Source organism: Cuculus canorus, chromosome 1 (genome assembly GCF_017976375.1).
Source record: "Cuculus canorus isolate bCucCan1 chromosome 1, bCucCan1.pri, whole genome shotgun sequence".
Taxonomy (NCBI): Eukaryota; Metazoa; Chordata; class Aves; order Cuculiformes; family Cuculidae; genus Cuculus; species Cuculus canorus.
In genome coordinates this window covers 15,868,013-15,883,033 of record NC_071401.1, presented here as the reverse complement: position 1 = coordinate 15,883,033, position 15,021 = coordinate 15,868,013, and the positions used below count along the sequence as shown (strand labels likewise).

Genomic DNA, 15,021 nt, shown 5'->3' with positions numbered 1-15,021 from the left:
CATCTATTTAAGACTCGTCTCAGAATTTCAGGCAAAACAAAGCTTCACTTTTAACTGGCAATGCTCTACCAAAAAGGAAAAAAAAAGACTTTAACTACACAAAAGCAGTGTTTCATTGTTGAGTAAAATAATTACACAAATTGAAATTATCAAGACATTTTGAGATATCCAACTGTTAAATTACCTATAATCACTTCGTTCATCAGCTTTTATTCCAAGCCAATCTTTCTTTAAGTATTGACTAGCCAGCTTCTGAATGCTCTGTTAAAAGAAGAAAAGAAAATGTTACAAATAAAGGGTACCTAAGTAACATTTTTGCTCCTATATCAGACAAATGATAACACGACATATAAAGACGCAATCAATCTATAGTATTACCAAACTACAACAGTGCAAGACTGTTATTTTTATCCCTTTTTATATCTCTGTTTGACTTCAGTTTCTCTTGAGAACAATTAATGAGTTTCACGTTACTATTTCAATTAAGGGGGACTCTAGGTGAGAACTACACTGAAAATATTTTTGCATGTGAGTAACCCCGGCAGAACCAATAATACAGAAGATGTTTGAGCAATGTGAAATTAGGCAGAAATACTGCAAGTAAAATGTCTGAGTTTGTCACAGCTGTAAGATTCAGAATTTTTATTTAACTGAATGAGGACACAGGGTTCTTAGAAGCAACGAAATATCTGGTCACTTATGTCCCCAGACTGAAATGTCAACTTTGATTGTTCAATGTCGCACCATTATCAGTGCACTGAAGCAGCTCTCCTGCTCACAGGATCAGGCCTTTGCTCAGAGGATTACAATAGAGTAGACTGAAAAATGTAGTTCATTTTTAATTATTCATGTTAATTACACTCTTTAGTCTCTATGTTCCACTTTGCGCAGTCTCAGAAAATCAATAACAACGTTTTTATATTCAGGTTCAGACAGCAGCAATATTTAATTTGTAAACAATGCAAGGGAGGGGGAGTCGCTGTGGTGGCCGTCCCTCCTTCATCTTGTAATCTCATTTAACAGCATCCATCACTTATGAATTGAGTACCATCAAATGGAAAAGAGGATGTATATTATCCAACCTATGGAGTTAAATAACAGGTTTACAAACACTGAGCAGCATTCCTGCTTCTTCAAAAGAGCCATCATCAGAGAAGTACTCTTCAGCTTCTGTATAAAAGTCTATTTAGCAAAGAAGTGGGAGACTTGGGTTGAAATTCCCTTCCCAGCTAAGAAAAAGCAATCCTACAGATGCTTTCCAGGAGAGTGCATCCTGAAGAAAAGCCTGGGGTGAGAGTTCTTCACATCTGACCCACTCATCGAGAGGCAAGGCGCAGTATCAATTGTTTAAAGTTTTCAGACTGTATATAAGACGCCATCACCTGCTAGGACACCCTTTACCTTCTCTTAGAGACAATATCAGAGATATCTCAGGAAGCAGAACCAGATTTCCTTCTTGTCCCCCCAGCCCACCTGATGCAAAAGTTTTATTACTGAGTTTACAATCTGATTGACACATTCACACAGAAAAATGTTAACTGTTGCTAATATATCAATAGTAGCAAACTTATACTCCCTTCTACTAAATAACCTATTTCACCTTAGAGTACAACTCAACTGGTCTGAACTGATCTGCTGAGCTGGCTACTAGCTTTCAGTGTTAACGATCCTTACAGCCAGGTTTACACTAATAGTCCTTGTAAAATCAATTGTTGAGGGCTGTTATTTCCTGTTCTGAGCATCCACATCTTCCCAAATTACCTTCTGTGATTTCCATTGCACTTTTTGCTCAGTTAACAATAATTTTCAAATTCCACGTCAATATTTCATTGCGGATATGAAATAGTTGAATGTACGAATTCACACATAGAGTCAGCATTTTTTTTCACAGGTAAACTCAGGTCTGTAACTATAAATCCTTTAATTTCCATTGCAGTTTCTTCTATTTTTTCAAAAGATGCATAAATTGTGCCAGATAGGTGTTAAAAATGCCAGAAAAAAAAGGGAAACCAGCATTTCCTTTAGCTCTGAGATTTGCAGCTTTATTAGGTACCCCCATCTGGTGCTATTTTCATGTTTCCATCCCTTTTGCATCCGATTCCGCCTACAAGATCTGCCCCAAGATGCTGAACAAACATTCACAAACACAGAACTAAACACGGAGAAAGTTCACTGGCAGCTGAGCACAAGCTATGCCAAAACTGAAGACACAAAAAAGTCACAACAGGGATAAATAAAGCCATTTCTGCACTCAGAAACCCTGTTATTGATGTCAGCAAATCAGCTATAAAACTAGCATGGTTAAATGAGCCTAATCATTTATTTTCATACGGAACAAGTTTGCCATGAAAATCAATGAAACACTGAAGGGAGGTCTCCAGCTGCAGAGCAAAGAGGTCTGATCATTTAGTATTCGTTCATGAAAACTGATAAACCAAGTGTTGGCATTTCATACAAAACTGCTGTAGGTGAACGTATGGTTTTCAATTAGACCCGTACAGTAGGTTTGCTTTCTTCAGCTTTATGCTGAATGTGTCTTTTTTTCGGTATGAGATCCTCCTCGTTCTGTTCTCAATAACACTTCTTGTTTTGCTGTACTGAAACAAAGAATACCACTGTTGGGCTCAAGCAGGGAGGTCAACTGATTGTTTAACCTTTGGCATCGCCTGACTTCACCCTCAGCCTAGGAGCGTGCTTGTTTCTTCCTTGAAGGCGCACATCGATCATGTTTAACAGGCTTGAAATAACGATATTTAAATGGAAGAATAAATCTGTAGAGAGGCAAGAACAGAAGTTTGTGAAGGATGCTCTCCTGATTTCAATATTGTTTGATGACACATCTCCTAAATATTTATTTACAAGTAACTTTGGAGAAATGGAACTGAGCTGCACTGAGTAAAGGCGCTATCAAGAATTACAACATAAAACCCAATTCAAAGTTGACTGAAATCCATAAAACTTCTCCTTCCTCTCAGTTTCACTGGGCTACAGGCAGTTGGAGTGTCACAACTTAAAATCCTATTCAGACAAGCAATACTGTAAGGTCAGTGTATTTGTGTCCCCAGTGCCACATGGCTCATGAGCCCTGTGTCCCACTGCACTGGGCACCTCTATGTTCTGCGCAAAAGCACAACTTTGCCTTCACCAAAACAAATTTTAGGAAACCTACGTAAGCCCACAGTACATCAAAACTATAAAAACAGTTTGCTCCTTGATGGCTTTCAAACAAGAAAGTTTTTTATTTCATTTTTCCACTTCATTCGAAGGAATAGATCATTGCATTTGAAAAAAAGTTAATTATTTTTGTGTGGTAATAACAAGCAATTTATTTTGAAGTGCACGATTTTAAATCAATAATTATGGACATGAAAGGTCAAAAATGCCTGAAACCTTCTACAAACGCTGTGCAAACCTAGCTCACACTTTGTCAAAAGAAATTTACTTGATGACTCCACTTATGTGTGTTATTATCACATTGCACAGGATTTAGAAAAAGAAAATATAAAATAGCATAAACAAACTTGGCTGTCACATAAACCCAATTTTTACTTATCTGAAGAAGATGCCTATAATTCCTCCATGTCTTGGTTTTCCCTTCCTCCCCCCATGAAAACGCATGTTGCACTGCTAAGCTACAAACACATTAACATCAGACATTCATGGGTATCACAAAGGTTTGCAAATCTGCTTAACAGATGGATGGATGGGACATAAAACTGTATTGACTGATCATCCAAGGAATGAACAGCTAGAAATGAAATCCTGCTGAAAAGAAAGACTATCAAAAAAAATCATCACAGTTTCAAATATGCTCAACTTCATATTTTCCAGTGCTGCAGCATTTGATGTTCCCTATTACCAGACTTTACCTCATGTCTATTTATTGTAATTTTCTTGTAAGGCCAGTCGTGACAGATTTTGGGGGAGGAAAAAAAAAATTGCTATAATATTAACAGAAATTCATTATCAACAGAAAAGATAGAAAAGGAAAGAGAAAGATGTCCCAAATTAAAAGATCATTGATAGAAAAGTATGCAGCTTTTAAAAAGATATATTAATGACACTTTTCAAAGCAGCCCTAAGATCTTTATGTGTAATAATTGAGAGGTACTGATGACAGCCAGGTCCCCTAAAGCCTATCACTGACGGCAGAAAGCATGGTAGCTGATGTAACACCAGGTTTTGGAAAAGGTATCAACCAGATAGATTTAGTGCTTTCTTTCATTTAGGCAGTTTCAATATCTTGCATCATTTTGATCACTTCTCTTTATCAGAGCAGAATCCACCAATCAATCCCTTATAACTTACACTTCTACAAATAAATCTACACCCTGCTATTAACGTTTCAGAAAAAAAAGGAACTGTGAATTGAGAAGGACAGAGAAATACTGTCTTCCAAGATCCAGCAATCCAAAGAACTCCTATGCAGGCTGTAAGCAACAGGCCCAAACAACCTTTTGGAAAAAAAAAGGAAAAGGAAAAAGGAAATGGAGATTAGGAAGAAAAAAAAACAGCCAGAAAGTAAGACCTTCAGCAACATGCTAAATCTGAGGCTGGCAGATAAGAAAGCACATGGACAGCAACTGCTGTAACACATCTAAGACTTAAGATCTTCCTCCAGCAGCGGTGGTGGGACCTGAGACAGCAGTGACAGAGAAGATACAAAGGAGAATTACAGCAAGAGAAAATGGAAGAGCTCCCACCTGAAGCCAAGTCTCGAGTTGGGAAGCCAATCCCATATGTTTAATACCTATTAGCTACTACATGATGTTAATACACTATTTTTCTAGTTTGAAGAAAACTTTTCCAAGCACTGGTCACCTTTTCTTTCCCCAAAGATTCACACATGGCAATTTGCTTGACTGATCCTTGAGATCACTGCCTGTGTATCATGTGCCACAGCAGCAGCTTTCTGACATTATTTTGTTTACTAAATGGCATTATTTTGTTTGCTAAGTACTCTTCTGGCAGGCAAATACTCCTCAAGGGAGAGGTTTTCAGTATCTATCTTCTTAGTTGACTTCTTCTCCAGGATGAGTGAGGTTATTCCCAATTCAACTGACTTCACAGAAGTTTAGAAGCCAGTTGTACTATTTAATATGCAATCCAGGGCTCTCCAATAGCAGCAAGAAAAATTAATAGGTTTATTATGTACAAATTCTTATTTTCAGACCCTTTAATTGCTTAAGTGCAAGACAGTTTTGTTTTGCTTTATGTTTAAATGCAAAAAAAAAAAAGTTCAGTAATTTTGAACCATTATTGTGAGTTGCATGTAAGATGGAAAACTTATTTCAGTACTGTAGGTTCTTAAAAAATAAAATCGAGAGTTACATTAAGACTTCCTTGTCTTTGTAAAAACAACAGTTTGACTGATATCGGGTATTTTCAAAATCACATTTTTAGTTGTAAGTAAGACTGACTGAGAATGAAAAACTGCCATATAACGAGGATCCTCCAAAAAGAGAAGGGAAAAAAAAAGCGCCACACAATTGAGTTATGTGAAACTTCTATACTTTGAAGAATGCTTCTACTACAATACTACAAGAATGAAAAACCTAAATGCGTCAAAAAAAAATCAGATGCTTTTGCTTCCCCAATGCTCTCAAATTCTTTTCCTAAGTAAGATTTTATATGACTTTCAAGCTCGGTGAGCCTGACTCACGGAAACAGTGAAATCCTCAGTGCCGAAAATTTCATAGACAGCATTATCAATCATACAGATTTTTTTTTCACAAGTTTGAAGAGTAACTTGAAACATATTTTACGCTGTTGCCAATCTCTTCAAAACATTTGGACAGGGAGAAGAGAACATGTGGGAGGGGAATACGCAATGCAGCTTGCATGGTGGGAAGAAGACTCCAGCTCCTGAATAGAGAAGAACAATTTAGTCTCAATATTAAATTCCAAGATAGTTATTAAGTCTTCCCAGTGATTATTTGAAGTGGTATTTTATTTACTGGAGTTAGATTCAATAAAACTCTAATGATTTCATGAGAATGAAGTCCGTTCAGCACAGACTCAATTCAGGGATTCCACACAGGATCTGACTTGGCCCAATTTACATCATAAGCTGATGACAAAAATGCTGTCAGACAAAATTATTTTGCTCGGAGCTTACACAGAGCCTTAGGCAACGAGAGCATGACTAAAGTGCTGCTGCAGCACAAATAAAAACGAAAACAAACCACATAACAGGCAGCACATGGACTTCTATAATGCACCCTAATACTTTCTAAAAGGCACAGATCAAAACCTGCCGGGACTGTTTATCTGTATTGCCTTTTATAGAGTTAAACAATCAATAAAAGAGGTTCCTCTATGCCTGCAGCATCAATTTAAAACTCTCTAGAAACACTGCAAAAAGGCTGGTTATCTAATGAAAAGATGCATCACTGATTACACTGCTTTTCCTTCCCGGAGACAGGGTGTTCCTCCCTAAAACTGAATTATTCCAGGTCCAGAAAATACACAGTTTTATTCTTTCATTCACGATATCCTTCCAAGCTGCTTAACTTCTGATTTGTTTTCTAAATATTTGTAGCATGACAAGCAGGCAAAAGAAAACAAAGTGGAAAACTGAAAGATTAATTTACAGCAGTTAAATATCATCCTGGGCACTCCTCCAATTGGGTTTAGCAAAGGAAATGTCAAATTTCTTATCCTTCATGGGTTTTGTTCATTTCCTAATTTAAAGTTAAGAGTTAAACCCATTACTTCACTAGAAGTGGAAGCATGTTTTTTACTTCCAAAACACCTTGCTCCTGAAGTTTAGCATCCCTTTCTATATTTAAGCCTTAAAAGTGAAAAAAAAATTAAAACAACCTCCCAAGAATTGCTAAGTTCATTGCCAGAAGGAGTATCTGTGACATTCTACAGAAAGGCTAGGCAAAAGGCCATCTACATGGCAGTCCTCCAGGTTCATCAGGAATGATCCTACACCAGTTGAGCATCATTCAGGAAAGACTGTGGAGCCTTATCCCAAAGCCTCACTGTTTTCACTCTTATGTGCTTAACATCACTGACCTCAATTTGCAACCTGTTACACAGGAGATAAACCAAAACACTACAACAGTCTTTTTAGTTTCAAGACTTCCTTAATGCTTCAGAGTAAACATGTACCGATTCACTAAAAACTCTATTTTTCAGTCTTAATTTGTAACCTGCTTATTTTCATTGCCCTTGATTTTCACTGCTCTTATCTGGTCTCTCTCCAGCTCCTCCAAATCCTCCTTAAAACGTAGCAGCCAGCTCTTGAAGGACAGTATGCCCATTTTCCAGGCTGATTTTGAATGCCAATATAGTTGGCAGACTCACCTGTTGCCCCATACTGAGTGAATATCAGTAAATTTAATCAGCAAACACCCTATTTCATTATCCAGGCTACCACTGATAATGCTTACTACTAGAAGAGGTCCTAAGAAACTTCATTCATTTTAACAAAGAACTATTCAATACCTACATGATTTTCCAAATGTTTTTCATCATGGTTTTGTCATTTTATGCAGACCTCATCTCCCTAGCATGCATAAAAGAATCAATAAGTTCTCTAAAGTCAATACAACTAGCACCTTCTCCATTTATAGACCTCTTAACCTGTAATAGCAAAAAAGTAAAAAAAAAAATGCTAAACTGGTATTAAGCAGTTTCTCTTTAACACTTGTATTTATTGCTGCAATGATTTTCTAGGAATTTAAGCTAACCTCAATGATATATCAGAATGGTTTGGGTTGGAAGAGACCTTAAAGATCATCTAGCTCCAACCCCCTGCTGTAGGCAGGGACATCTCACTAAATCAGGCTGCCCAAGGCCCCATCCAACCTGGCCTTGAACACCTCCAGGGATGGGGCATCCACAGCTTCCCTGGGCAGCCTGTGCCAGTGTCTCATCGACATCATCATGAAGAATTCCTTCCTAATGTCTAGTCTCAATCTTTTCCCTTCCAAGTTAAAGCCACTCCCCCTCGTCCTATCAATCCATGCCCTTGTAAACAGTCCCTCCTCAGCTTTCTTGTAGCCCCCTTAATGTACTGGAAGGTTGCTATAAGATCTCCTCAGAACCTTCTCTTCTCCAGGCTGAGCAACCCCAACTCTTTCAGCCTGTCCTCACAGCAGAGGTGCTCCAGCCCTCTGCTGGACATTGAGCCATTGACCACTACTCTCTGAATGCAACAATCCAACCAATTTCTTATCCACCAAACAGTCCATCCATCAAATCCATCTCTCTCCAATTTAGAGCAAAGGATGTTGTCAGGGACCATGTCAAAAGGCTTTACAGAAGTCCAGACAGATCACATCTATTGGTTTTCCCATGTCCACTGATGTGGTTACCCCATCATAGAAAGCCACTAGGCTGGTCAGACAGGACTTGCCCTTGGTGAAGCCATGCTGTCTGTCTCGAATCACCTCCCTGTCCTCCATGCGCTTTAGCATAAATTCTAGGAGGATCTGTCCTATGATCTTCCCAGGCACAGAGGTGAGGCTGACAGGTCGGTAGTTCTCAGGGTCGTCTTTTCTACCCTTTTTAAAAATGGGCACAATGTTACCCTTTTTCCAGTCACTGGCGTCTTCTCCTGACTGCCATGACTTTTCAAATATCATGGAGAGTGGCTTGGCAACCACATCTGCCAATTCCTTCAGGACTCTGGGATGCATCTTATCATAGACTAATCTATGTTCAGGTTCCTCAGGTGATCATGAACCTGATCCCCTCCTACAGTGCAAGGAGGGTACACCTCCTACAGTGCAAGGAGGGCACACCTTTACCCCTCTAACCCCCTTCTTGTTGTCCATTGATCCTGGAGGGGTGAGGAGAGTGGATGTCAGTGAACACTGAAGCAAAAAAGTTATTAAGTACCTCAGCCTTCTCCTCATCTGCTGATTCGAGGTCACCATTTTCACCCATCAGTGGGGGTAAGCTTTCTTTAACCTTCCTCTTCTGATTGATGTACCTGTAGAAGCCCATCTTGTCAGTCTTCACTTCCCTTGCCAAGTCCAGTTCCAGCTGCACCTTGGCCTTCCTGACCCCATCCCTACACAACCTGGCACCACCGCTATACTACTCCCAGGTTCCCTGTCCCTGCTTGCACTGCCTGTGCAGTTCCCTCAGTCTTCAGTTTGACCAGCAGGTCCTGACTTGGCCACACTGGTCTCTTCCCTTCCTTGCCTGATTTCCTACATCTGGGGACCGAGTGTTCTTGTGCTCTATGGAAAGCACCCTTAAATATTTGCCAGCTCTGTTCTGCTCCCCTGTCCCTGAGGACTGTTTCCCAGGCAGCCCTACTGACTAACCCCTTGAAGAGCTGGCAGTTTGATTTCCTAAAATTCAGGGTCCTGAATATGCCCTTGCCTGTCCCATATCCCTCAGGACCTTGAACTCCACCAGTGTGTGATCACTGCAGCCCAGGCTGCCTCCGATCTTGACATCACCGACAAGCTCATTTGCATTGCTGACCATTGCATCCCCTCAAGCAGGGGTGTTTATTACCTGGGTTAAGAAGTTATCTCCAATGCACTCTAGGACTTTCCTGGATTGCCTACAGCTTACCGTGCTACTTTTCCAGCATATGTCAGAGTGGTTGAAGTACCCCAGTAGGATGAGAGCTTGCAAGCGTGAAGCCTCCTGGAGCTGGAGGAAGAAAGCTTCATTGATAGGCTCTCCTTGATCAGGTGGCCTGTTGTATATACCAACCACAAGGGTCCTTTTGTTGCCTCGGTCAAGTTATATAACTTGAGTCTTACTCCTTCAAAACTGCTTTTAAAGAAAACTGGCACTAAGTTGGTTCCTTTTTTTCACAGGTTTGAAAGTTTTAAAAGACAAGACACACATCTTTGAGACTGGAAATCTTGAGAAGGTAAACTCTCTGCAGCCAAGCTGACTTGACCTACAGCCAATTCAGATTTATTCATCACAATATCCCCTAACCTATTATATTTCTCATCTTTCATCAGGCCAAGGCAGACATATATAACCTAAGGATTAATATGAGCCAATCTGCCCACAGTGCTCTACTTCATTAGGCAAAAAATAAATATTGGAAGTTTATATCTGAGTATCTCGGTTACTAAGAATATCCTGACAGATCACTTCAATAAATTTTAAGTGATAAAACCACCATTTACGAAGCTTCAAATTATTTGCTTTCTCTCCAAGTTCTCCTGGTTTTGGCTTTCAAACCATCTTCATGATGTGGGACCATGTCCATAACTAAACTGCAGATCTTTCCAACTCTGAGCAAGTTACAAACTAGAATAAAACCAGTTACAATGACCAAGGTAGGTATTAATCTGTATAAATTATTCTCACTTTCTAAATAATATATTTAAAATTGCTAAACTTGAGATATGTTGCCATCCAGAAACATTCTAGGTTACTTTCAAGGCCTTTTGCTGAATTACTCCTAAAAATGTTTACATTGATGCAAAAGTGTGTTATTGCATGGCCCACTGAATACTTCAATATGTTTTCTCCTCTGAATCCACTTTAAGGTTGCCTGACTAGTACTGAGAGCCAGCTTCAAGTCTAGTGACTCTCCTCTTGCCAGCACAGCAATTTTTAGCTCCTCAACCTACGAGGAGGTAACAGACATTCCATATCTCTCCAAGACATCAGAAGCAGGTTGAACAGAATTATCCCCCAGTCTTCAAGTTTGAAATGTGGGGAACTCCTAAAAAATTTTTACTCTTCAAAATATAAGTAACCTACATTTAGACCATCTACAATTACTCCTCCCTATACTTGCAGTAACTTTTTCTAGATTGTAAAGCTGCTCTTCATAAACCTAAATACAGAGTCCTTTTTCATAGCTTAAAGTCCCTAATAAACTGTTAGAAAACCTCAGGAAAAGGCAGAGCCTCAGATTATCTTAAATAAATTTGGAAACTCCTACTAAACCAATTTTCTGTGTAGCTGAAGGCAGATTAGCAGTTCTGGAGAAGAAATTTGTTTGCTTCTTGGTTCAATAGTCTGTGCTTCTGGGGGAAATCCTGCTTCCTGCCAGATGAAGCCCTGTACAGTATTACTAAATGAGGTACCATTGCTTTACATAGTTTCTTAAAAAGATCATCTCTTTTCCTTCATAGTGCACTAGACAATAAAGCTTTTGGTTGAGTTAATTTTATACATTTAGTTAAAGTTTTTGCAATTTTGGATCTTGACTAGCACACCTAGACATCAAGGGCAGAGCCTCTGAATTCCATTTAGTATTCCACGAACATTCAGCGTGGAGAATGATTGGTAATTTTTTCTTGGCCATCTATCAGCAAGTGTTAGAAAGTAAGCGCCACACTGCAACAGAAAGCTCTGCAGAACCCTGTAACTGTAGATGGAACACATTAACATATTTTTACCCTCAAACTTCACAAAGAGGAGGCAAGAAGCACTAGCACAGGAGGAGCACTAGCACTGAGGAGGAAGAGTGTAATTTCTTCCAAAAGCCCCTTCGTTACCAGCACTGGAGAGGAACATTCTAAAATGCCAGCAGAGAAGTGCTACCACCTCTGTGGCTCACAGCAGCCACTGCAGACTGCTGCACCTCCTGCAGCCACTCAAAACTGTTCAAATTATTCTAGATCTTCTCAAGGGTCCAGAACAGTTGTAAATCAAGAAAGTACAAACCACCATTTATAAAGATTCCCCTGCTCTAAGTTTTAAGGCACAGACCATATAATACTGGTATTAGAAGACTGAAGAGAACAAAGTCATGGAAAAACACCTGGTTTGCTCCATTTATAGGTCTGATTACTAGTATTAATTCAGAGTAAAGTTTCTCAGGACACAGCACCATCATGTATGCAAAACATAATACAAATATCACATGTAAAAGTGACAGTAAAAAAGAATTGTATCATTCATTCAGAACAGGAACCACTCTCACACTTACTGGACCCACCAGTCTCCCCTGTTCTCTGTGAAACAGATGCCACATCCTTCCTCTGTCCCAAACAAGTAGCTTGCACAAAACTTATCTGAGCAAGCACTGCCTGTGAAGAAGGAGATGGGAGAGATCTGTATCACTTCCTCACCATCATTTTCTGCCCTTTTAAGGGATATAAGCCAAAGGCACAAAAAGGTGCTACTTAATACAACTTTGAAGGCACCTCACGGGGGGTCTGAACTAGCACTGCTGTCAGGTAGAGGTGCACAACTTTCTGTTTGATGTTCTGGAAAACATCATTTGCAGCATGCACAAAACTGGACTCTATGGACCCCTGAAATGCTGATTGACTTGCCCCTGCCCCAAGTGTGAGGTCCATGTTAGCAGGGAGAGAGAGAGAGAGAGAGAGAGATGAGGATCACCTTCAGGGGATGTGGGGAAAAAGGAAACCACCCATTAGGCCCACCAAAAAAAAATAATCAGCTTCTCAAATTTTCCCCTTCCCTAAAACCATCTCAAAAAGATCTGTTCCGCTGAGTGAGACCACGACCTGGCATGTCCCAGTTTTGTAATGTGTGAAGATTTAGTGTAATTCTGAACTCCAAACTTCCAGCAATGCAGATCTTGCATGGCTGATGGTATACAGCAACAATTTCATCTTCTACAGTATTTTTGCTGGAGAATAATGGGGCAACCAATTTCTCTACAAAACAGAAGATTCAGGACAGAATCTCACAGGCAAAGACTGCACTAGGGATTAAAACCAGACATTAACTAGTTCACCTGCCTGACAGAAGAATTTGAGCAAACCTTTCTCAACCTTTCAGCGAAACACCTCTAGCAGCATTGATCCGCACCAGTGAACACATGAGCACTTTCACCACCAGCACTGGAACCCGTTTCTGATCCAAAACATTCATTAAAGGTAGTACCAAAATGTTGATTAATACAGCTTTCTGCCTACCCCAGATTTCATAACCCATTCATGCAGCTCTCTCACCCTTGTAACTTCAACCAGTCATGGTCAACACTTGCTATTTCTTTCCTTCTAAAGCAGGAAATGCTTTCTTTAACACTCCTACCTCCCCACGCTCCTCCTCAACCCAGAAAAAGTAAAAATAAAAAAAGACATATTTCTAACCTAACCAAACTGTTTTTGGAGGACACTGGTCATGCTTGGTTCATAAATGAACCTGAAAATCAAAACTTTTGCTTTCAAAATAGCATTTGGTTCTTGATGGCAGAGAAGTGATTGAAAACAGGAAAAGCACATTCTGACACTGCAAGTTCAAATGTGTTTTTTGAAGTGACTTAATTGTTCAGTCAGTTCTGTAGCGATTTTCTGGGAGAAGAAAGTATGTCCAATTCATGCAGACACACAAAAAATTTAAGCAAACGAAGAGAACTATACAAGAATGAGATACACTGCGATGGGACAGCAAAAACACAAGTAAACCATAGTATAATGTAACATTACATAACGTATGTATTTCTTACATACTACCATTAAAATGTAGAAAGATATGAAAAGAAAGAGTAAATTGAAAACACAGGCTGGCAATTACTTGAAAATATAAGAAAACTTGAGGCACGCATGTGACATCAGAAGTAGTATGTTAACTGAGTAAGTGCAGTTAAGGAAAATTCCACAGTCTAATTTTACTTCCACTTGATCACACGGTTATAAAACACATGCAGCTGAATCCTGATGTGGTGAAATAAGAGTGTTTCAGGAAAGAATTAAATAAATGGGAAGTTCAAATTGCAACCAGCTTTAAAAGCCGGTAAGTGCAGTATCACAGAAAGATGACAATACTCTAGTAACTAATTTAATTAATAAAATGCAGAATTATGAACTAAGAACTCTACCTAAATCAAATGCATTAATCTTTAGTTTATTCAAAGAAAACAGATCTATATAGAAAGAGATGTAATTAAGAACAATGGGACAGGAGTCAAGAGAGGGTGATAATATCTGCTAAAGATAATTACTTATGTTGGCAAATACAGCTGAAACCCACGAAAGTATCAGCAGCTAGAAATTAAAGAAAGTAAATGTACAGCAATAGGTAAGTTACCTGATGCATTTACGAGAAACTTCACAGACATTAACACATATGAGCATGATAGACACAAGTTAAGCATGACAGTGTCTTTCAGTGTAAGTCATAACATTAAAAATTGTCATTGCAAACACTTCTAATTCAGTAGCTGCCATCAATGTAAGTTAATATTAATGGTCAGCTAGAAATCATTCAGTACTGCGTCATGAGAAGTGGTAAATACATCTATCGGGATAAGGACAAAATGGATTATTTCTTAAGACATACAAGAAGTATAAAAGCTGTAGATAAGCTCAGTGAAGATCCTATAGAGATATTTCTATAAATACAGGAGTGTAAAGCTGCCAAGAGGACTTCTCCAGCTTGATCAGTAGTAGCATTGGCATCTCACCCACCTATATCTGCCCAACAAATTCAGTCTCCGTGCTAAAGCTACTTTTTGCCCTTAGGTGAGCACCACTCACTATAGATCAACTCACTTTTGCAACTGTCCCCCAGTAATACCTGTTACAGTTGCATTTCAGATGCTTTGGCAGAAGGTGACGTTTCAAAGAAATTAAGAATACAGAAGAATATGCAAGTTGAGGTTTTTTATTAGTTAGGATGCAGGAATACAGATTCATCATCTCTTTACCTAACTGATGTCAGTCTAGTTTAAAGTAACAGCTTTGCTAAAATATTCTGTGTACACACAAACAAGCACACTGTGTTACCTTAACATTTTTGTTTGCTTTGAAGTTACTCTCAACTACTTCAAGCCACAGAGAGCTAAAAAGACAGCATATAGGCATGTTGGACTAAAACAAAGACTATTTAGTGACCTCTCTATCTTGTTTCAAAGACAGTCTGCTACTGAAAACTGCATTTAAGACTTCACCAAGTCAGCCTCAGAGCCTGGGATTGTAAAATTACTCTTCTCTCATCCTTGTTGTGCGAATTTGCATTTATAAACAAGCCATAAATACGTGTGTATGGGTTTAAATAAAGTCATTCTTGGTAACTGAATTTTTGAATATTTAATATTTTGAAAAAGTGTAACAACTGGAAATACTAGCATTTAATGTCATGGATATATTAATGTTGTAA

The 15,021-nt window shown here is 39.0% G+C and overlaps 1 protein-coding gene across 1 annotated transcript in view; it reads right to left on the bottom strand.

The window, feature by feature from the left end:
- The window catches only part of FCHSD2 (FCH and double SH3 domains 2), a 163,254-nt gene that overhangs the window by 72,958 nt on the left and 75,275 nt on the right, over positions 1 to 15,021 (bottom strand). Inside the window, 1 exon segment of the mRNA XM_054080180.1 lies at positions 185 to 261. Coding sequence (XP_053936155.1) covers positions 185 to 261 — 77 coding nt within the window.